Source organism: Osmerus eperlanus, chromosome 22 (genome assembly GCF_963692335.1).
Source record: "Osmerus eperlanus chromosome 22, fOsmEpe2.1, whole genome shotgun sequence".
NCBI classification, from domain to species: domain Eukaryota; kingdom Metazoa; phylum Chordata; class Actinopteri; order Osmeriformes; family Osmeridae; genus Osmerus; species Osmerus eperlanus.
Window position 1 is genome coordinate 12540295 of NC_085039.1, and position 22248 is coordinate 12562542.

The 22248-nt window shown below is 52.5% G+C and overlaps 2 protein-coding genes across 4 annotated transcripts; both read right to left on the reverse strand.

Moving 5' to 3' along the window:
- Window positions 1–377: 377 nt before the first annotated feature.
- LOC134009024 (E3 ubiquitin-protein ligase RBBP6-like) lies at window positions 378–14505 on the reverse strand. Of its 3 annotated transcripts, none has more exons than XM_062448662.1 (19): window positions 13442–14505; window positions 13028–13127; window positions 12676–12712; window positions 10440–10481; window positions 9908–9996; window positions 9716–9812; window positions 9440–9576; window positions 9002–9174; window positions 8792–8895; window positions 7699–8285; window positions 6962–7028; window positions 6752–6858; window positions 6326–6670; window positions 6122–6214; window positions 4269–6036; window positions 3485–4140; window positions 2804–2883; window positions 2283–2580; window positions 378–2095 (listed from the first exon to the last, which is right to left on the reverse strand). In XM_062448662.1, exons 1-19 carry the CDS (start codon window positions 13605–13607, stop codon window positions 964–966), a joined length of 6078 nt encoding a protein of 2025 aa, XP_062304646.1. In that variant the 5' UTR covers window positions 13608–14505; the 3' UTR covers window positions 378–963. The 3 variants fall into 3 exon arrangements, with proteins under 3 accessions (XP_062304646.1, XP_062304645.1, XP_062304647.1); XM_062448661.1 differs by having other exon boundaries at window positions 2283–2583; XM_062448663.1 differs by lacking the exons at window positions 378–2095; window positions 2283–2580; window positions 2804–2883; ... (11 more) ...; window positions 9908–9996; window positions 10440–10481 and having other exon boundaries at window positions 12074–12712.
- Window positions 14506–15805: 1300 nt separating this feature from the next.
- Window positions 15806–21137, reverse strand: cacng3a (calcium channel, voltage-dependent, gamma subunit 3a). Its single transcript, XM_062448767.1, has 4 exons — window positions 20372–21137; window positions 18126–18209; window positions 17600–17740; window positions 15806–17200 (listed from the first exon to the last, which is right to left on the reverse strand). Exons 1-4 carry the CDS (start codon window positions 20580–20582, stop codon window positions 16608–16610), a joined length of 1029 nt encoding a protein of 342 aa, XP_062304751.1. The 5' UTR covers window positions 20583–21137; the 3' UTR covers window positions 15806–16607.
- Window positions 21138–22248: the final 1111 nt, after the last annotated feature.

Sequence of the window (22248 nt, forward strand, 5' to 3'; positions counted from 1 at the left end):
CCAAGTCTTAATTATGGGGGTCAACCCCCCCCACACACACAAATATGAATCCTGGACTCTAGAGCTCCGCTTTGTAGGCTACGACTAGATACTTTTTTGCTACTTTCCAGATTCTGCAGCCTGCGTTTCTGGAAATGAACGAGGGTAAAACCTTTTTTAAACCTGACTAAATGAAATTTAAGACCTCGGATGAAAATCTGGCAGTTTTTAAGACGTTTTAAGGCCTTAAATTTAAAGTTCTGAATTTTTTACTTTTTAAGACCCAGCGGGAACCCTGTGTACGTAAAAAGGTGAAGCAGAGACTGTTTGTGAACACACACCTACAGAGCTGTTAATCTACAACTGAACCCATCTTAAGGAAAACCAGACAGCAAACCTTTCAACTTCAAGGCAAAAAAACCCCCAACCTTTTTATTTAAGAAAAAATGTACATAACAGTTGGTTGTCTGAACAGTACCACCACCACGTCCCCCACCTCTCTCCCCCTTCTCTCTCCTCTCTTAAGCCAGAGTCCTGAGTAGCATGACGCCAGTTTGCTGAAACCGGTTGAAACTTGCAGAAACTGAAACAGAATTGTTAAAATGTTGGACTGTGTTTTTGAAAAGATGAGATTTTCATGTTTGTATAAACCCCCCCCCCCCATCGCCTATACAAAATAAACAACATTCAGATTTCACATTACATTTCCAGTATCAAGACAGTCACAGAGAAGGGGGACAGTTGTTCTTTCTCTCCTAAAAACCTTTTTAACCTCCGCAGTAATAACCTCCCCCTTACACATTAGCTCACTGTAGCTATGCTAACACTAGTTAGCCAGCTAGCTATGTCCTGGTTTCTGTGCAGTCTGGATGGGCAGGCAGTTAGCTAAACGCTGAGTGAAGCTAACGCTAGCTAGCCTGGTTGAACGAGCAAGCACAGCGCTGGCTAAATCCGCTAGCTAGCTCGCTCGCTCGTCACATCTTTTCATTTCCCATTCTCTCCCTCTTTCTCTCCTCCCGCCGATCCCTCCTTCTCTTTGTTTTTCTTGTTTTTCTTCTTCTTGTGTTTGTGTTTGTGCTCCCTGGGTTCCACCCCGTCATGGTCCACCTCCGACTTCTTCTTCTTCTGCTTTTTACGCTTCTTGTGTTTCTTCTTCTTCTTCTCTGTGGTTGCCCCGGTCGCTGCCTGCGAGGCGGAGCCGCTGCTAGGGGCGGGGCTCTGGGAGGCAGGGCTGCGGCAGGAGTTGTGGGAGGCAGCCGGGCTCAGGCTCCGCCCCTTCTCCACCTCTGACCCCTCCCCCTCGCTGTAGTCTGGGACGAAGGCCGCCTCATCCGTCTCCCTGCCGAGGTCTGAACACAGACGCTGCCGGCGAGGCTCTAGACCCTGGCTCTCCTCCCTCCCTCCTCTCTCCTCCCTCCCTCCTCTCTCCTCCCTCCCTCCTCTTTCCTCCCTCCCTCCTCTTTCCTCCCTTGCTCCTCTCTCCTCTTTCCCTCCCTCCCTCCCTCCTCTCTCCTCCCTCGCTCCTCTGGGCTCAGCCTTTGTGACTGGTTTGGGGACTGGTTCACTCTGAGGCACCTCTCTCCCCACCTTCCCCTCCTCCCTCGCTCCCTTCCTCCCCTCCTCCCTCGCTCCCTTCCTCCCCTCCTCTTTCACTCCCCCTCTCCCCTCCTCCCTGGCTCCCTTTCTCCCATCCTCCCTCGCTCCTTTCTTCCCCTCCTCCTTCACTCCACCTCTCCCCTCCTCTTTCACTCCCCCTCTCCCCTCCTCCTTCACTCCACCTCTCCCCTCGTCCCTGGCTCCCTTCCTCCCCTCCTCCCTGGCTCCCCCTCTCCTCTCCTCCCTCGCTCCTCTCTCCCCCGCCCTGGATACTTCCTCCCGGCCCCGCCCTCTAGAAGGAGACACGCCCCTCCTTAGAGCTCCTCTCTGATTGGATGATCCCAGGCCATTCTCAGCAGAACCTCCAGACCCCCTGGACCTGGTGGAGCCCGACCTCTTCTCCTCCTCCTCTTCCTCCTGCTCCTCTCTCTCCCACTTGGAGCGAGGGGGGGGCTGTATGGGGGGGCTGCTGGCCACTGGACTGGCCCCCCTCTGGCCTTCAACCCCAGACTCGGCACACCTGCAGCCAGGTACAGGAGAGTAGATTAGGGTAGAACAGGGTAGAGTACAGTAGAGCACAGCAGGGTAGGTTAGAGAACAGCAGATTCAAAGAGACATTTTATTAATAATCAACTTAATGAATCTGCCCCCCACACACACAAACACACAGCAGTAGGTCAGGGGTCATCCAGAGGTCAGACACCCACCTGGAGGAGGGCTGGCTGGCTGGTCTGCTGGAGTTGGGGTCCCTTCTGCTCCTCTCAGCCCTGGGCTGCACCCCTACACTCTGCCCCGCCACACTCTGCCCCGCCACACTCTGCCCCGCCACACTCTGCCCCGCCACACTCTGCCCCGCCACACTCTGCACCGCCACACTCTGCACCGCCACACTCTGCACCGCCACACTCTGCACCGCCACACTCTGCACCGCCAGACTCTGCACCGCCAGACTCTGCACCGCCAGACTCTGCACCGCCAGACTCTGCCCCGCCACACTGGACTGGTCTGCTGCAGGGAGGGGGGGGGGGGGGGGGGGGGGGAGTCAAGTGAACAGATGAGGCACACTCCTGGATGTAGGAGATGGAGACATGGAGAGAGAGCGAAGGAGAGAGTAGAGAGATGGAGAGAGAAGGAGAGAGATGGAGAGAGAAGGAGAGAGAAGGAGAGAGGAGAGAGATGGAGAGAGAAGGAGAGAGATTTTCTCCCTATGAGTGTGAGGTGTGTTTACCTGATCGGCCGGGCTGGTCTCTCTGAGGGGACGACCTCTCTGGTCTCTCTTTGCCAGCTGCTTTCTCTCTGGACACGGGCCTAGAAAACCAGCCGTTCACACGGAAAACCAGTCAGTCACACAAAGAGAACCAGTCAGTTACACAAAGAGAACCAGTCAGTCACACAAAGAGAACCAGCCAGTCACACAAAGAGAACCAGCCAGTCACACAAAGAGAACCAGCCAGTCACACAAAGAGAACCAGTCAGTCACACAAAGAGAACCAGTCAGTCACACAAAGAGAACCAGCCAGTCACACAAAGAGAACCAGTCAGTCACACAAAGAGAACCAGCCAGTCACACAAAGAGAACCAGCCAGTCACACAAAGAGAACCAGTCAGTCACACAAAGAGAACCAACCAGTCACACAAAGAGAACCAACCAGTCACACAAAGAGAACCAGCCAGTCACACAAAGAGAACCAGCCAGTCACACAAAGAGAACCAGCCAGTCACACAAAGAGAACCAGTCAGTCACACAAAGAGAACCAGCCAGTCACACAAAGAGAACCAGTCAGTCACACAAAGAGAACCAGCCAGTCACACAAAGAGAACCAGTCAGTCACACAAAGAGAACCAGCCAGTCACACAAAGAGAACCAGCCAGTCAGGCAGCCATGTCCAGGCCACAAGGGGACTCCTACCTCTCAGTGCCTCCTGACACTGGTCTCTCCTGGGACTGGTCTGCTGGTCTCTCCTTGGCGATGGCTGATCTCTCTCTGATGGAGAGCCGGTCTAGAGACACAGACCTCCTTCCTCCTCCCCTCCCCTCCACCGACCTCTCCCCCTCCCCTCCCTTCCCCTCTGCCGTCACCGACCGCTCCACCTCCCCCGCTCCTCTCACGGTCACTGCTACTCTTTCCAACCCCAGACCCCCGGAGCTCTCTCCCCCCTCCCTCCCCGCTCTCCTCTCCTCCCTCCCTCCCGACGACGGTCTCTCCCTCTTCTCCCCAGACAACGGTCTCTCTCTCCTCTCTCCGGGCTCTGCTCTCTCTCTCCTCTCCTCCTTCGTGACCCCTCTCTCCCCTGAGCCCGGCCTCTCTCTCCTCTCCTCCCTCGCTCCACCTCTCTCTGCGGCCTCCAGCCTCTCCCTCCTCTCTCCAGACGCTGGTCTCTCTCTCCTGTCCCCGGGCTCCGAGGCTGGGGATATGGTCGAGGACGAGGCTGGCCCATCCCCTGGCCTCTCTCCCAGCCTCTCCCCCAGCCTCTGTGAAGAGGTCGAGGCTGGTCTCTCCTCCGTGCTGGTCTTCCTCCCCAGGTCTCTGTTCAGCTTGATCCTCCTCTGACCCAGCGGCTTCACCTGCAGCAACAACAACAGTCAACATGAACAAAGATTCTTATATATATATATATATACCCCCTATTGTGTACCCATTACTCTCAGTCTGTAGGGGGACATACTGTGTATGCGTGAGTGTTGCTTCCTACCTGGAGGTCCATAAGGGGCTGTATGGAGGCCCTGTCTGGCTCTCCTCTCCCCGCCTCCCTGCTCCCAGACCTGGGCAGCAGCAGAGGCCTGTCTGGGGGGGCTACTGGAGCAGCTCCTCTCTGGGTCGGCACATCTGCTCCTCCTCTATCAGGCCTCCCTACTCCTCCTCCTCCTCCTCCCCTGTCTCCCCCTCCTCTCTCCGCTCCTGCACCAACCCTTCCTGGTACACCTCCTCTCTCTCCACCTCCCCCTCTCCCGATTCCTAACACCCCTCCCCTCCCTAATAATCCTCTCTCTCCTATACATCCTCCTCCTCCTCCCCCCCTGCCTCCTCCTCCCCCTCCCCCCCTGCCTCCTCCTCCCATCCCCTCGACCCTGCGGAGCTTGTGAGGGGGGGTCCCCAGGAGGCTGGGCCTCTCCTCAGGTCTCCACCTCTTCTCTGCCGGGGAGCCAGGCGTGTGGATGGGGAGCGTGGGATGGGGGAGGCGATGGGGGAGAAGGGGGATGTCCCGTCTCCCCCTGGCGTCGCAGGGGGGCTGCAGGGGGATGGGGAGGAGGGGGGCGGGGCGGGAGGACAGGGGAGGGGTCTTGAGGAGACCCGGCCCCCCTAATCCTCCTTTTCTGACGCTTTTCGCCTTTTCTTTTCTCGGGGGGGCGTGGCTGGGGGCGGGGCCAGGGTCACCTGACTTGGTTTTCAAGGTTTTGATTGGTTTGGCGAGTGAGGAAGAGGAGGATGGTTCTCTTTTCTTGGCCACGCTGTCCGAAGTCTTCTTCTTGGTCTTCTCTCCCTTTGTCTTCACTTTCACCTTCTGCCCCTTCTCCTTCCTGCTCTTCTCTGATTGGGCCTTGCTGTGCGTGGGCGGGGTCTTCCCTGACACAGCTGCATTCTTACTGGCTGATGATTTCTGGGGCGGGGCTTTTGTGGAGATGGGCGGGGCTTTGTTGGGCGTGGGGACGTCATCCATTGGCTCGTCCCTGACGGGCGTGGCGTCTCCGCGGTCCACTGATTGGTGGGTTGTGTCTGGCTCCTCCCCACTCCTCCTCTTCTTCAGTTTCTTCGTCTTGGACGCTTTAGACCCTCCCTCCGAACCCTTAGCCCCGCCCTGCGAGCGATCTTTGGCTCCTGAGGACGGCGGGTGAGCCCTTTCCCCTCTCCTCCCCCGGCTCTGGGGGGAGTAATCTCTCTGGGGGGAGAGTCTCTCCCGCTCCCGGCTGCCCCCCCTCCGGTGGTGGACAGGTGCATGGTGGGAATCGTAGTCCTTGTAGTCCTTATAGTACTTGTTGTACCAGTCCCTGTACTCCCTCTCCCACTGGCGGTAGCTGTCTCTCTCCCACCTCTCTCTCCCCCCTGGGCTGAGGTCAGGACGACCTTTGGGGTCGTAGGGTGGGGGCTCCCTTGGGGGGGGCTTGCGGCCCCCGGGGCTGCGGCTCCGGTACCCTCCAGGGGAGCGAGACCGAGAGCGAGTCCGTGACCGGTAGCCCCCGCCCCCTGCCCCGCTGCCCCCGCCCCCTGCCCCACTGCCCCCCCCGGCCCCGCCCCCGTCCCAGCCCCGGTACGGACCGGGGGAGCGAGGGGAGCCGGAGGAGCGGCGGTAACCGTAGGAACGGGAGCGGGAGCGTGAGCGCCCGTAGGAGCGTCCGTTGCGGCGGGAGAAGGGGGAGCGTCCATAGGAGCGCGAGCGGGAACGGGAGGGGGAGTAGGAGTAGGAGCGAGAGCGCGAGCGAGAGTACGGACTCCTGCTGGGAGAACGGCTGTAGGAACGAGACCTGGGGGGGGGGAGGGGGAGGGTGAATAGTGTGGGCATACAGTGTGTATGTGGATTATAGTGTGTGTGTATTATAGTGTGTGTACCTAGAGTAGGATCTTCTGCGTCTCTTGGGGGCGTTCCTGTACTTCATCAGCTCCTTGGCGAAGTCTTTAGTGAACTCATCCAGCTTGGATGTCCTGGCAACACACACACAGTTTACACACACACACAGTTTACACACACACACAGTTTACACACACACGCACACACAGGTGAGCCAGTGTGTCTGGGGAGCTGCAGTTACTCACTCCTCCTGGTGGTGGCGCCGCTGCCTGTAGAACTCCTCTTTGGAGAGGGGGGGGCCACCCAGCGAGGGGGGCGGGAGGCCAGGGGGGGGCTGGGGGGCCGGGGCAATCCAGGGAGGGGGGCCCAGGCCAGGGGGGCCGGGGGGGTATAGGCCCTGGGGCGGGAAGCCCAGAGGGGGAGGGGGGAGGCCGGGGGCAGAGGGGTAGGGAGGGGGGTAGGCCTGGGGGGGCATGGTGTGGGGGGGCGGGGGGTAGAGGGAGGGGGCTGGGTAGACAGGGGGGGCCGGGGGGCGTGGTGGGGGCTGGAGGTGGGGAGGGGGGGGCTCCCCATGAGGTGGTCGGAAAGGTCTGGAGAGAGAGAGAGGTTAGACAGTCAGGTGTGTGTGTGTACGTATGAGTGTGTGTGTGTATAAGTGTGTGTCTACGTACCTCTCCCAGGGAAGTCTAGCCCCTCCCCTGTGGGGGCGGACCTGATGACCTGGCTGGTGGGAGGGCCTTGCCGGGGGCGGGTGACCAATCAAAGGCAGGTGGTAGCCCTGGGGAACCAATCAGAGGATTCTGTTCACAGTTCATAAGAAGAGGCTCACGGAAGTTTGTGTGTGAGTGTGTGTCTGTCTGTGTGTGATTGTGTGTGTGTACCTTGAGAGTGTTATCAGTCCGAGCTGTTGGCTCCTGCATCGGACGAGCTGTCTGTCCTTCTGTCTCCCTGATCAATCAATAAAGTAGATCAATAAAAACACAGGAATCAATAAATATGAATCAATCCATACAAGTGCATCTGAATTAGGGCTGGGCGATATATCTGGATAATATCGCAATCATTTTGACGAAGATATAAAATGAGAAAATATCGTGTTGATTGTGTTTTAAGATCACCGTCTGGCTCCTCTGTGTTCACACACACACGCACGCACAAACTGAAAATTGCACGTGCACAGGAACTCTCTCTTTGTCCTGTCACATGAGGACGTCTGCATGAATTGTTCCATGTGAGGTCCATTTTGTCAAGTCAAGTACCATGTTATGGCAACTGCTTAAATTTGCACTACACATTTTGTACTTTGTAACAATAGCTGTTCTATCTCAATTGTTTTTGTTGTTTTGTAATGGGGGCAAAAGAAAATCATGTTTATTTTATTATTTAAATGCAAACATATCGAGATATATATCAAATATCGTAAACATTTTGGCAATATCAATATTTTTTTTTAATATATCGTCCAGGCCTAATCTGAATGAATCAATATATTGATAAATGTATCTATGATTATGCAAATCAATAAATACGAAGAAAAGAAAAATCCATCACTCAGTTACAAACAAACCAAAATGTTCCCTCTCTAACACAAAACATCCACATCGTCATGGAAACTCACCCTGGTGGAGGAGGCTCGCTCTGATTGGCCGGATGTTGCGGGGAAGGCCGGCTGCGTGCAGGGTCAGGGTGGGCGGGAGCAAAATCCAGTCCTCCGATTGAAGGAGTGGACTGTGTGGGCGGGGCTTGTGCTTGAATGACAGCAGGGGGGGGAGGGGAGCTAGCAGCAGGAGAACGAGAGGCGTTAGCCAATAGCGGGTCTTGCTGACGGACGTTAGCCAATAGCGGGTCTTGCTGTCGGACGTTAGCCAATAGCGGATCTTGCTGACGAGTATTAGCCAATAGCGGGTCTTGCTGACGAGCATTAACCAATAGCGGGTCTTGCTGACGAGCATTAACCAATAGCGGGTCTTGCTGCCGGACATTAGCCAATAACGGATCTTGCTGACGAGTATTAGCCAATAGCGGATCTTGCTGTCGGACATTAGCCAATAGCGGATCTTGCTGACGAGTATTAGCCATTAGCGGGTCTTGCTGGCGTGAAGGGAGGGTTCTGAGTGGCTGGGGGCGGGAAGGGGGCGGGGCAGACTGTTGTGATTTGCGTGCAGCCTTGGTGTAGCCAGACTCATTTTTAAAGTTGTTTACCGCCTGAGGTGGGGGGGGAGGAGAGGATGGAGGAGGAGAGGATGGAGGGGAGGATGGAGGAGGGGACGAGAGGATGGAGGAGGGGAGGAGAGGATGGAGGAGGGGAGGATGGAGGAAAGGATGGAGGAGGGGAGGGAGGAGAGGATGGAGGAGGGGAGGAGAGGATGGAGGAGGAGAGGATGGAGGAGGAGAGGATGGAGGAGGAGAGGATGGAGGAGGGGAGGATGGAGGAGGGGAGGAGAGGATGGAGGAAGGGAGGAGAGGATGGAGGAGGGGAGGATGGAGGAGGGGAGGAGAGGATGGAGGAGGAGAGGATGGAGGAGGGGAGGAGAGGATGGAGGAAGGGAGGAGAGGATGGAGGAGGAGAGGATGGAGGAGGGGAGGAGAGGATGGAGGAAGGGAGGAGAGGATGGAGGACGGGGGAGGAGAGGATGGAGAGAAACATCAATGTAAATCAGTGCCGATCAATGTGAGTCAATTCATATGAATGAATCAGCCAGCAGTGTTACCTGGCGTAGGAACTTGTTTGCGATCAGGTTGTCGGGGGAAACATCTGACTGTTTGCAGGTGAAGCAGGTGTGTTCCTCCGAGTCTAGCAACGTGGTCCTGATACCTAGACACACACATAGTATTATGTATGGTGTGTATATGTACATGATGTGTGTGTGTACATGTATATGGCGTGTGTATATGTACATGGTGTGTGTGCACAGTCTCACAGTCGTCACAGTAACTGTTGCCGCAGCAGGGGATGACGACGGCGTCGGTCATCAGGTCGTTGCAGACGGGGCAGAGCAGCTCGTCTGGGATGGGGTCAGACTCGTCCTCGGACGACGAGTGCTCCCGCGGCACAAAGGGGGGGCGCTCCTTCTTCCCCAGGGCGTAGGCCTCGCTGTCACACACACACACGCACCAGACACACACGCACCACACACACACGCACCAGACACACACACGCACCAGACACACACACGCACCAGACACACACACGCACCAGACACACACACGCACCAGACACACACACACACCAGACACACACACACGAACCAGACACACACACGCACGCACCAATTACTTTCATATCTCGTGAAACATGCTGTGCATAGGTGGGCAAGTGAGAGTGGGAGAGAGAGACAGAGAGAGAGTGAGAGACCCACGCGTCTATAGCAGGGATGGCGTATTCTCCAGTGCTGGTCAGCATGGCTCCCTTGCTCCCCGGCTCAGCCTTCACCATGAAGCTCTGAGGAATCCCCTTACTGATCCTGACTGGCTTGGGGCCTTCCAGACTCTTATCCTACACACACACACCCAGTCAAGAGAGTCAGATGTGATCAGGATCGAAGCCATACAGGGCTGGGGTCTGCAGGCTAGGACAGGAGCAAGAATTGCTGACCTTTAACACACACACACACACCACACCCACGCGTACGTACCATCTGCATGGGGCAGTGTCGTATGTAGTGCCCAGCTTTGCCACAGCGGAAGCAGGTGTAGTGAGCTGGAGGAGGGCCAATCACCTTCTTGGAGTAACTAAGGAGACACAGACACACAGGTTGCAATCAGACATGCACTGAGGTTACAGTGTGTGTGTGTGTGTGTGAGAGTGTGTGTGTGAGTGTACTGACTAGATGGGGTCGTAGTCGTGGTTGGACTGAGAGATCATGGCTCTGATCTTGTCGTCTTCAGAAGCGTTGGCCTCAGCTAGGTTAGCTGTCTGAAACGCAGGAGGGAGGAGGAAAGATAAGAGGAAGGATGAGGAGAGAGGGGTGAGGAGAGGGAAGGAGGATAGAGGGATGAGTGAAGGAGCAAGGAGGAATGGGAGGGAGAGGGAAGTAGAATGTTAGAGGGGGAGGAGGAGAGAGGGAGGAGAGTGGAGGGATGAGGAGAGGTGAGAGGAGGACAGAGGGAGGAGAGTGGAGGGATGAGAAGAGAGGTGAGAGGAGGAGAGAGGGAGGAGAGTGGAGGGATGAGAAGAGAGGTGAGAGGAGGAGAGAGGGAGGAGAGTGGAGGGATGAGAAGAGAGGTGAGAGGAGGAGAGAGGGAGGAGAGTGGAGGGATGAGAAGAGAGGTGAGAGGAGGAAACAACAGTTCAGAAGTGATACATTCAGTGCAGCACTTCCAAAACATCACGAGCACACACACGCACGCACACAGTACCTTGGATAGCTGTGCCAGAGACATAGATGGAGAGGAGTCCGTCTGAAGAGGAATCAGAACATTAAAGGGTTAAGGAGAAGGAGCCAGGGTGTAGGAGGCAAGGACACAACTTAGGGCTGAGCGTAGGATCTGTCACGAGGGCTTCCTGCATTCTGGGCTGAGTCTCAGAAGTCTCTCGTTGGTCCCTTGCCTCCTCGTGGTGAAGGAGACCGAGGAGTTGTTGCCAAGGGAACCGGAGACGAGGAACCAAGGGCAGAGTTCTGAGACTCTCCCCCCCTAGCCTCTCTCCCCCTCTCTCCCCCTCCTCTTCTCTCTTCCTTCTGCCTCTATCCTCCATCTCACTCTCTACCCCCCTCCCCCCTCTCTTTCCTCCCCCCTCTCCTCCCCTGGGATGGGTTTCCTTCCACAGGAGAAGCTTCCTCTCGTCCCCATCACCTCCCCCTCCTTCAGCACCTGCAGCTGTGAGGGTGGAGGGGAGGAAGTAAGGGTCAGGGGGGAGGGGGCCTCTTCTAGGAAATGAGACCCAGCCCAACCCTGCTGGGGGGGCGGAGCATTATGTTCTTCTGACAGGAGCTGAACTACTATACACAAGCGGGTCTACAGGAACAGGGGGGGGGGGGGGGGGGCAGTGGGGGCTGGTCGGGTGTACACTCTTCGTCATCGTCATGGCGATGGCAGGACAGGAGCGTGCTGTGAAGGGAACACACAGGGTCTGCTGCACGGTTCTCACTCTGAACACAACCAAAGCTTTATTGACACTTCTGCAGGATTACAGCAGAGCACACAACAAACGGCACTGTCGCCGCGGTAACCGCGGAACCGTCATGTAGGTCCCATGTCAGCTGTGATGTCATAATAGCAGAAAAACAGACTACAGGCAGTGATGTCATAAAAGATCTCTGTGATGTCATAAAACATCATTCACTGTTGTCATTGTTACCATTATCATTGTTTAGATATTTATTTGTTTATTTGTCTTTTCCCCGTTTGAATCGCCAAACAAACAACACTGTCCATTTAAAGGCAGTTCTCAGCTGGGCTTCCCAGAGAGACTCTCCAGTGAGCTGCAGCATCTACAACCATGACAGAGCTCACATCAGCCAGGCCAGCATCAGGCTGGGGCAGAAGGGACCAGGGCAGCCCCATGTTTAGAGGAACTACATGAGGGTGGGGAGCCTGGGGCTTACACACACACACCTCACACACACACACCTCACACCTCACACACACACACACCTCACGCACACACCTCACTCCCACACACACACACACACCTCACACCTCACACACACACCTCACACACACCTCACACACACACCTCACACACACACACACACCTCACTCCCACACACACACCTCACTCCCACACACACACCTCACTCCCACACACACACACACCTCACTCCCACACACACACACACCTCACACACACACACACCTCACACACCTCACACACACACACACACCTCACTCCCACACACCTCACACACACACCTCACTCCCACACACCTCACTCCCACACACCTCACACACACACCTCACTCCCACCCACACACACACACACACACACCTCACACACACACACTCACACCTCTGTCAAACACAATGTCACACACACCTCACTCTCTCACACACCTCACTCTCTCACAATCTCACACACCTCACTCTCTCACAATCTCACACACCTCACTCTCAAATACAATCTCACATACACCCAAGTCATTGAGCATTAGTGTTATTTCAAATTACAGTCACAAACTCACTCAATGTTACGATAAAAGAAAAACCAGTTTTCATAGAAAACAAACATAAGGATTCATCATGTAAAATCATCACCATAAAAAATATTATTATTACATTATAAACCATTATCAACCAATCACTGTTCAGCCAGTTTAGAAGAGGCTTTCCCATTGGACCATTTCAATATGAAATACAACCAGTAAAGTGACACAGTCAATGACATTTCAGTGATCTGCCAATCAAAACATTCAACACAAGTCACATGTCAGATAAAAACACGTTTACACAAACAGGAAACAGCTTAGGCCGGCCAACCCGGCGCAAGAGCTCATGAATATTCATGATAAATTAACCAGCTGTACACAGAATAACCCACAGTTTCAATAGTGTGCTGCTATTGGCTGTTGGCCGGCTACAGTAAGAGCTAGCCTATCAGGGGGCGTATGACAGAGGAAACACTTTTAAAGAGCCAATGAGAGTGGGGTTTACATACGAGTCTGGAAGATCCCACGGCTGTGTCAGAACGATCACTGGAGGAAAGAGAGGGAGGGGAGAAGAGAGGGACGGGGGAGGAGGGAGGGAGGAGGAGAGAGAGGGAGGGAAGGGGAGAGAGAGGGAGGGAAGGGGAGAAAGAGGGAGGGAGGAGAGAGGGAGGGAGAAGGTTAACACACAGTTCAGCAACTACTAGTGTAATTTAAACACTAAAGTGTTTGTTCATCTTATTGGCATATACTGTATGTGGTTAGTGATGTCATACGCGTGGTCAGTGATGTCATACGCGTGGTCAGTGATGTCATACGCGTGGTCAGTGATGTCATATGTGTGGTCAGTGATGTCATACTTACACAATGAACGTTCTGCCTGCAGGTTTGACGCCACCGATGGGCGTGCGCCTGACGACCACGGACGAGTGTTTGGGTATGTGGGCTTCCTCATCAGTGTACTCTGTGTGCACACACACACAATACACACAGGTTAGGCACAAGGACTTACTAAACTCTGCTGTCCGCGTTACAGGTGTAGGTACGACAGGTAGAGGACGGGGGGTGCAGCGTATCTCACACCAGCGAGTCTAGAGGTTTTAAAGGTGCGTTTGATTGGAGCTTACACAACAAAACAAAAAACTTTAAGACGGTCACAATGGTCATCACACTACATCGATAAACTACGTAAAATCAAGCACGGAAATACATAGTTGTGTTTGTGCAAAATATGTTAATATTTATATCCTATATTTCGGAGCGTGCTGCCGTAGTTACCTTCCCGCGTCTGTGCGTTGGTGATCTGCAGGTCGCAGTCAGTGGCCTTGAGCCGCTCGCGGGCCATGATCTGCCGCTTGAGCTCGCTCAGCGTGATGTGGAGGCCGTCGAATGTGACGGTGTTGTAGTCCAGTTTGGAAGAAAATTTATAGTGAACACACGACATTTTCACACCACTAAGCACTTACTCAACTTAGACAAGAAAAAAACAAAACAAGATAACGTTAGATCAAGTTAAATGTCAAAACTAGAAGGAGTAGGGGGGTGGGGGTCAGTATTTTGACTTGTCAATATATTAGGTAACTGTCAAACATCCCTCTCACATTCTGTCAGAATAGAGGGAGGCACACGCAACATGCTGGGACAAGATTGCTGCTGTGCTAGGGAGACAAATGCAACTACAGTCCTCGTGACCTGGTGCCCAAAACGCCAAAACTGGTCTGGCACTTTGCACGAATACTAACAGTCCGTAGCTTTAAGCAGTCCTTCAGAATCAAAGTCCGAATGAATCACAAGAAAATCATATTTCCAGACGTGTCCATTAAGGAAATCGGATCAAGAGAGTCACAAAATGTTTATTGCGGAAGCACGGGCCTTTCGCCACCGTGAGCGGCGAGGCCGCGAGCGTCCTTCGCGTTTCGCAGTCCGTGTTGCGCAGTCCAAAGGCTTCGGTCATAAAACAGATAATCCACGGACACAAACGCAAAAGTCCTCAAAGATCATTTCCTGGTTCGTAGTCCATACAGAAATAGGTATATATTTCGAAATCCTCTACAAACGTGGCCACCTACTTTAAAACGCCTCAACGGCCTGTCTGAATTTCTACCACTCAAAATAAAAACAAAGATGATTCCCCGATGCTAACTAGCTTAGCTACTAAAATAAGCAAATTAGGCAACCGACTAGCAAAGCCCTCTTCTCAGAACTACTATTTAACTATTGTTGTCCAGGTGGCGGTCGCTAGAGATACCGAAGATGTTTTTCGGTGTCTAAATCCATAAATTCCATTTCGGCGGTCTTCCCGTTGTTCCTCGTTGTCTTTAACATGGAGGCCTCGGACAGAACTGTGCCGGAACCGGAAATTGAGTTTTTTTCTTTTTTTCTTGAATCTGTTTGTCGTTGAGTGGAGCCCAGGATTTGACGCCCCCTGGCGACGTGAAGAAGTAATTCGCTATCGGAGCTGAGGATCTGAACGGCTGAGATTATAGTTGACGCCCAAATCAACTCAATTGTGAAATTCTACAGGGTCAAGAGTTAATCAAAAAACTCTTTACATTTGACATTTTATGTATTTATTTGTATTTAATTTATATATACATACACTTTTCTATACAATAAAATATATTATTTCTATTATGTATCCTTGTGGTCTGCACACATCTCTTTCTGTCTTGGTTTTCTCTGATAAACCTCTTTACACCTAAATATGATTCAACATCTGTTGTTGTTGTTTGTTTGTTGTCCTGACCTCCAGCTAGCCTGTCCCACCTGAGACAGAGTGAGGCAGGTGTGTGTTCACACATCAGAACACCTCCCCCGACACACACAGTCTCTCTCTCCCTGTCATCCTTACAAACATAATAAACTCTCTCTCCGTCTGTGCGTGTGTTTGTGTGTATTTGTGTGTTTATGTGAGTGTGTGTGTATATGTCTGTTTATGTAAGTGTGTGTGTATATGTCTGTTTGTGTGAGTGAGTGTGTGTGTGTGAGTGTGTGTGTGAGTGTGTGTGTGTGAGTGTGTGTGTGTGTGTGTATGCAGGGCCGGTCATAGGCATAGGTGACATAGGCAGCTGCCTCGGGCGGAATGAAGAGGGCGGCGGCACCCATTTCTGAACCGTCCCGCACCACCAGCAGAGGGCGCCAAGTCATATAGCCGTGTTGCGGTTGGGGGGCGGCACCCCGAGTAGGGCACCCAGGGGGGGGGGGTTGTTAGGGGCTGTTGATAAATCTTGCCTAGGGCGCCAAATGTGCTAGGACCGGCACTGTGTGTATGTAAGTGTGTGTTCATGTGAGTGTGTTGGAGTGAGTTCCACAGAGCTGCTCTGATAGGATCAGATGATCAGGTGTCAACAACAACGCGACTTTTTCAAAATCTTTGTTTATTTATTTCTTGTAAACAGAAACACTGTGATTGGGACAGACGTGTGGGTGTGCTGCATCTCACAACCAGAGGCCTGTTCCATAAAGCCAGTTTACCGAATGAGCCAGGCTTATGTCAGTTAGTCTGACTCATTTCTAGTTCATACGGTTCTATAAAGACAGCTCAACGTAGTTCGCCTGATCCGGGGCAGGTTAACTGTCAGGCTTAGCCTGTGCTGTCGGGAAAACGATGATTTACCTCGGACATTCTCATTCTCCCTCAGTTCAATATGTAGGCTGAATTTATAGAAAATCAACTTAAATACATTAAATGCGTTAAACAATGATGAACAATGATTTCAGAATGATACAAACCTACAGAGCCTACGTTAAACGTATGGCTATATGGTAGTTTGTGATTTCAAATGTTTAGGCATCAGGCATATATACCTATATCTCAATCTACATTATCCCAGTATAATTATAGCTACATAATTGTTAACAGTAGCCTAATTCAAGTCAGGTTTGGGACTTTAAGTCCAACTTTTTTGAGCGGCCTTTATGGAACAGGGGTCCGATCTCTGTACACCTCTGTATGTACACACACACACACACACACACACACACACACACACACACACACACACACACACACTGTACTTTATAACCAGACCCCTGTACACACACACACACATACATCTTTAGGGTCAAAGGTCAAATAACTGCCAGGTATCTGTGCTTTGATTGGCCAAGTCTGTCTGTCAGCTCAACCAATGGACTGTTTCCTAACCCAACAGGTGGACACAGGAGGAAACAGAGGAAGTATTTGAAAGTGTTTCAAATAGTATTTCAACAATGTCATGACAAGCAACAACTAGTGGGAAGAGACGCAGGACACCCATAAACTCTACAGGGTCGACGCAGGTATGTTCTACACATATGTTCTGGCCTATGTGTTCTACATATATGTTCTTGTCCATGTATGTTCTCCATGCATGTTTTGGTCCATGTATGTTCTACATGTAAGTTCTATTTTCTCTCTCTCCTCTCCCTCAGTCCCACTCTCCATCTCTCCTCCTCCTCTCCATCACACTGGCGTGGTTCTCCTGTTGGGGGCGTTGCCAAGCAACACCTCTTTGTTTTTGAGAGTGGACAGGAAGCTCCTTCCAGCCTCCATCGCCCCGGCGACAGCGGCCATACTGTTTGGTGGCGCTGCGTTTGTCTTCGCTTCTGAGAGGGGCGGGGCCAGAGAGTACATCGTAAACTCTGCCCCGGCGACTGTCGCCGGGGTCGTCTCCCCGGCAACGCCGGCAGCCTTCGCCTTCACCGACGCCGTCGACGACAGTGGGTCGCGGAGTAGCAGCACCCGCGGTGACTGGTCAGCGTTGCTGCGGTAACTGGAGCGTCGGCGGTTGCCGTAGTAGCGGTTGCGGTAGTAGGAGGAGGAGCTCCGGTAGAGGGCCGGCTTGGTGAACGAGGGGCGGCCGCACGTGCGTAACCGACGGTGACGCTCGATGAAGACGTGGACCGCCAGCACGCCCACCATCTCGGCCAGGACGAAGGAGAGCGCCCCGAAGTAGAAGGACCAGCCGTACGCGTAGCTCTTCTTGCTGTCGCTCTGCGACGGGTCGCCTGAGTTGGCCGATATGTAGACGATGATGCCGATGATGTTGCTGAGGCCTGGGGGGGGGGGGGAGGGGGATGGGGAGCGGGAGGGCGGAGGGGGGAGGGCGGAGGTTAATGTTCCAAAACAAAACAGTTGACCTTGGTCTGCAAAACAAAAATTAGTCCACCTTTGTTTGAGGGGGTTGTTCTATGTGTGTGTCTGTGTGTGTCTGTGTGTGTCTGTGTCTGTGTGTGTCTGTGTGTGTCTGTGTGTGTCTGTGTGTGTCTGTGTATGTGTGTGTCTGTGTGTGTCTGTGTCTGTGTGTGTCTGTGTGTGTCTGTGTGTGTCTGTGTGTGTCTGTGTGTGTCTGTGTGTGTCTGTGTGTGTCTGTGTATGTGTGTGTCTGTGTGTGTCTGTGTATGTGTGTGTCTGTGTGTGTCTGTGTATGTGTGTGTCTGTGTGTGTGAGCTGACCAGCAGAGACGAACAGAATGCCTGCACTGAGGATGACGTTGTGGTGGCTCTTGTAGAACTCGCTGGCCGCCACACACACCCCCCCCAGGAACAGCAGGGCCACACTGAGGATGGGGAAGAGACTAGACGCACGCACAGCACCTGGGGAGGGGAGAGGGAGAGAGAGAGAGAGAGGGAGAGAGAGAGAGAGAGAGAGAGAGGGAGAGGGAGAGAGAGAGAGAGAGAGAGAGAGAGAGAGAGAGAGAGAGAGAGAGAGGGAGAGAGAGAGAGAGAGGGAGAGAGAGAGAGAGAGAGAGAGAGAGAGAGGGAGAGAGAGAGAGGGAGAGAGAGAGAGGGAGAGAGAGGGAGAGAGAGAGAGAGCGAGCAGCTGTTTCTTCATATTGATCACCCTCGGGTGTATGACATCACCTGCTTATGTGACGCCACTGGCACAAGTATAGAACTGTGTGCGTGGGTGTGTAGGTGTGTGGGTGTGTGGTTGTGTAGGTGTGTGGGCGTGTAGCTGTGTGTGTGTGTGTGTACTCACGCAGTAAATACTCTGCAGCATCTTGTTCATAGTCTGCATCCTCCTGGAAGTGGTCGATGTCCTTACACACACCTCGGAATGTGCCTGTGGACACACACACACCCACCCACACACCCACACACCGCACACATTGAACATGTGTTTATGTCTGTGGCACATATGTTTATGTGTGAGTCTGTATGTGTTGATGGGTATGTGTGTTTAAGTGTGTGTATGTGTGTACTGTATGTACACGTGTGTGTGTGTGTGTGTCTGTGAAGTACACGTGGTTCTGCCATGCCCCCCTGGAGCTGTATCGATTTACCAATATCGATCATGTGATTGTGTTTCACCATGGTTACAGTGCTAATTCAGTCCAGGCTGCCCCCTGTGATCGGCTTATGTTTCCAACACAACGGACACCAACGAGGAAGAGGACACCCAATATTAATAGCACTTTAAATACCACAGAAGAAGAGACCAATCTGATTAGCGTAGCCGCTATGCTAACATGACTCATCAACAAATCAAAGGGGGTTGATGCTCACTGCTAGCATGAAAGCTAACAGATGCTAACCTTGTCTGAATAAGACAGGCTGATTGTGGAGCTGCTAGGTCAACAGGCAGGACAATCCTGATCACGTCCCACAAAACAAGGTTTATTTTGGGCTGCAGACAAAAACAGACTGTCCTCACCCTTGAGGCACACTTGCCTTTTAGTGGTGACTTCAACACAACCAAACACACCATACACACACATACACCATACACACACACACATGCCATACACACTAATCACACACACACCATACACACACACACACACCATACACACCAATCACACACACACCATACACACCAGTCACACACACTATACACACCGATCACACGCACACACCAAACACACCAATCACACACAATATACACACCGATCACACACACACGCCATACACACCAATCACACACACCATACACACCAATCACAAACACTATACACACCGATCACACACACACGTCATACACGCAAATCACACACACCCCATACACACACACCATACACACCAATCAAACACACACACACCATACACACACACCATACACACCAATCAAACACACACACACCATACACACACACCATACACACCAATCAAACACACACACACCATACACACACACCATACACACCAATCAAACACACACACACTATACACACACACCATACACACCAATCAAACACACACACCCCATACACACACACCATACACACCAATCAAACACACACACACCATACACACACACACACCAGCCTAACCAGTTAATGAACTGTGATCCTGAACACACACACTCTCTCAGCTGAGATTGACGTTCTCTCCCAGGCAGAATGCTTCATTACCCGGTAAACCATTTTGATGCCTCACTGGTAGGTCACACAGCCCCTCTCTCTCTCTCTCTCTCTCTCTCTTTCTCTCTCACTCCCAGCCTCTCTTTATCCCAGCCTATCTCTCTCCCAGCCTCCCTCTCTCTCCCAGCCTCTCTTTCTCTCTCTCTCTCTCTCTCTCTCTCTCTCTCTCTCTCTCTCTCTCTCTCTCTCGTCTCTCTCACTGCCAGCCTCTCTCACTCCCAGCCTCTCTCTCTCCCCAGCCTCTCTCTCTCTCCCAGCCTCTCTCTCTCTCCCAGCCTCTCTCTCCCAGCCTCTCTCTCTCTCCCAGCCTCTCTCTCCCAGCCTCTCTCTCTCTCCCAGCCTCTCTCCCAGCCTCTCTCTCTCCCAGCCTCTCTCCCAGCCTCTCTCTCTCCCAGCCTCTCTCTCTCTCCCAGCCTCTCTCTCTCCCTCCAGCCTCTCTCTCTCCCAGCCTCTCTCTCTCTCCCAGCCTCTCTATCTCTCCCAGCCTCTCTCTCCCAGTCTTCCTCTCTCTCCCAGCCTCTCTCTCTCCCAGCCTCTCTCTCTCTCCTAGCCTCTCTCTCTCCCAGCCTCTCTCTCTATCACACACACACTCACACAACCCATACATCAGACACACACACAATCTATACTTCTGACACACACACACACACACACTGGAGCCAGAGGGTCATGTAGACAGAGATTCGGTGTGTGTGTGTCGTGTACACACAACCTGTAGACAACCACCACTATAGCGGTAACGCCCCTCATGCGGGATCATGGTAAAACTCATGGTTGTCGCGTGAATTAACGTAGTAATGATCAAAGTGATCATCGGTAAACTTCTTCTTAGCAACTTAACGCAAGTGCCCGTTCCAAATCTCACCTTCCGTGCAGCACGTTCGCCACAGACCGGAGTGGGTCATCACCTCCTCGTTCTTGCGGATGGTCTCGTTGTCGCTCCCGCCCTTGGACCGGCACACCCCACGCGAGTAGAGCCAGTAGTCGGTCCCAACCGCGATGGTCATGAGACTGAAGGCGGAAAACGCCCCCGCCGTCGTCAAGAGCATCATCACGCCCCTGTTAAACAGCTTCATCCCGAACCGCTCCACGCGCTGGTACCGGGACCGTTAAAAATGGTTACACTCACTGTTTTCTGTCCTTAGTCCAACGTCCACTCCGCACGAGTTCAAACATGATGCATCGACTTCTCCCATGCGCGTAAACTCCCGTTAGTTCAGTTCTTCTTAGTTCCCGCGTCTCCTCACCGTCACTCACGAGATCAGCTGGGCATGGCGAAAGCGCTTCCTATCTTCTCCTTTGTTCGACAGCAGGAAATGTACCGAATGTTCCGGTAAATGCCGTTAACTTCATAACAAACCATGCAGCAAAGAAACCTCACTTTGAGCTCCCCCAAACTATCTTCTTTCAAAATCCAAAATCCAAGTTCATAAAAAAATTACTTTCAGGCTTTATAGACAAGTTGCAATAAAAAATAAATAATAATCTGATAATTGTTTTATTTTCATGAGCCAAAAAGTTAATGTTGCTTCCTGAGTCGCAGGTCCGCGAATAACAGCCCCTGAGAGAGAGAGAGAGACAGCGAGAGAGAGAGAGAGAGAGAGAGTGAGTGAGAGAGACAGGAGAGAGAGAGACAGGAGAGAGGGGGGAGATATTGGGGGAGAGAGAGAGTGAGAGAGAATGAGAGAGAGAGAGCGAGGGAGAGAGAGGGGGGGAGATTGGGGAGAGAGTGAGAGAGAGAGAGACCCCTACAGCAGTAATTAAACAGCCCATTAGACCTGATAGCAAAGTGCATGGCAAAGTCCAAACTAGTGATTACCTTTGAACTTTAAAAAATCTTTATTTTTAATTTAATGAATTAAATGGTAATATTATGATGATGATCACTTGACACCTACCTTTATTATTCCTGTTACTTTATTAATGACATTTATCAATATTCTAAAACCACCAGATATATCAGTCAATTGAACACCAGAATGTGTGTGTGTCTGTATACACTGTATAGGCCTACTGCATTTTATAGGTATATACTGTATAAGCCTACTGAATTTCAGTGCCCAGTCTGACCTTGTGTTGTTCTGTGCATCTGACAATAAAAGACTTGAACTTGCACGTGTGTGTCCACACTAGAAGCGCACACACACTAACACCTGTCAAATGAAAGTAAAATAAGAAAACACAGGAGACAGAATTTGTCAAATGTCATGTAATATAGTGTCTGGTATCTCACATACAGTCAGACACAAGGCATGCATCACAAGACCATGATCTGTGACCCCAGTCCTCCCCTTCCTCCCCCTCCTGCCCCTCCTCCTCCTCCTGCCCTTCCTCCCCCTCCTGCCCGTCCTCCCCCTCCTGCCCCTCCTCCCCCTCCTGCCCCTCCTGCCCCTCCTGCCCTTCCTCCCCTTCCTGCCCTTCCTCCCCCTCCTGCCCGTCCTGCCCCTCCTCCCCCTCCTGCCCCTCCTCCCCCTCCTGCCCCTCCTGCCCCTCCTCCCCTATCTTGCATAGTAAAGTTGTTTCTCTGTGTTTTCGGATAACTTCCTCCTCCTCCTTCGACTCTTCCTCCCTGGCCATCCTGAATGATCTCACCATCCCAAGTTCTAGAACACCCGATAGCCCTGCTAGAACATCTAACCTTCCAGACACCAGTACCTTCCTTCCCTCTGTCTTCTGTTTTTATTTGGTAATGTCCTCGACCAACACTGCACTGAATCACCCAAGAAGAGGCCCCACCCTTAC

Excerpts from the sequence above, each read along its gene's own strand:
- cacng3a (XM_062448767.1), bottom strand. The coding sequence starts at position 20,582 with ATGAAGCTGTTTAACAGGGGCGTGATGATGCTCTTGACGACGGCGGGG. Across the intron at positions 17,741-18,125 it reads TGCTGCAGAGTATTTACTGC|GTGCTGTGCGTGCGTCTAGT; the intron begins GTGAGTACACAC and ends TCCCCTCCCCAG. Across the intron at positions 17,201-17,599 it reads CATTCTGTTCGTCTCTGCTG|GCCTCAGCAACATCATCGGC; the intron begins GTCAGCTCACAC and ends CCCCCCCCCCAG.
- LOC134009024 (XM_062448661.1), bottom strand. The coding sequence starts at position 13,607 with ATGTCGTGTGTTCACTATAAATTTTCTTCCAAACTGGACTACAACACC. Across the intron at positions 6,859-6,961 it reads GGACTGATAACACTCTCAAG|GGCTACCACCTGCCTTTGAT; the intron begins GTACACACACAC and ends TTGGTTCCCCAG. Across the intron at positions 6,037-6,121 it reads CGCAGAAGATCCTACTCTAG|GTCTCGTTCCTACAGCCGTT; the intron begins GTACACACACTA and ends CCCCCCCCCCAG.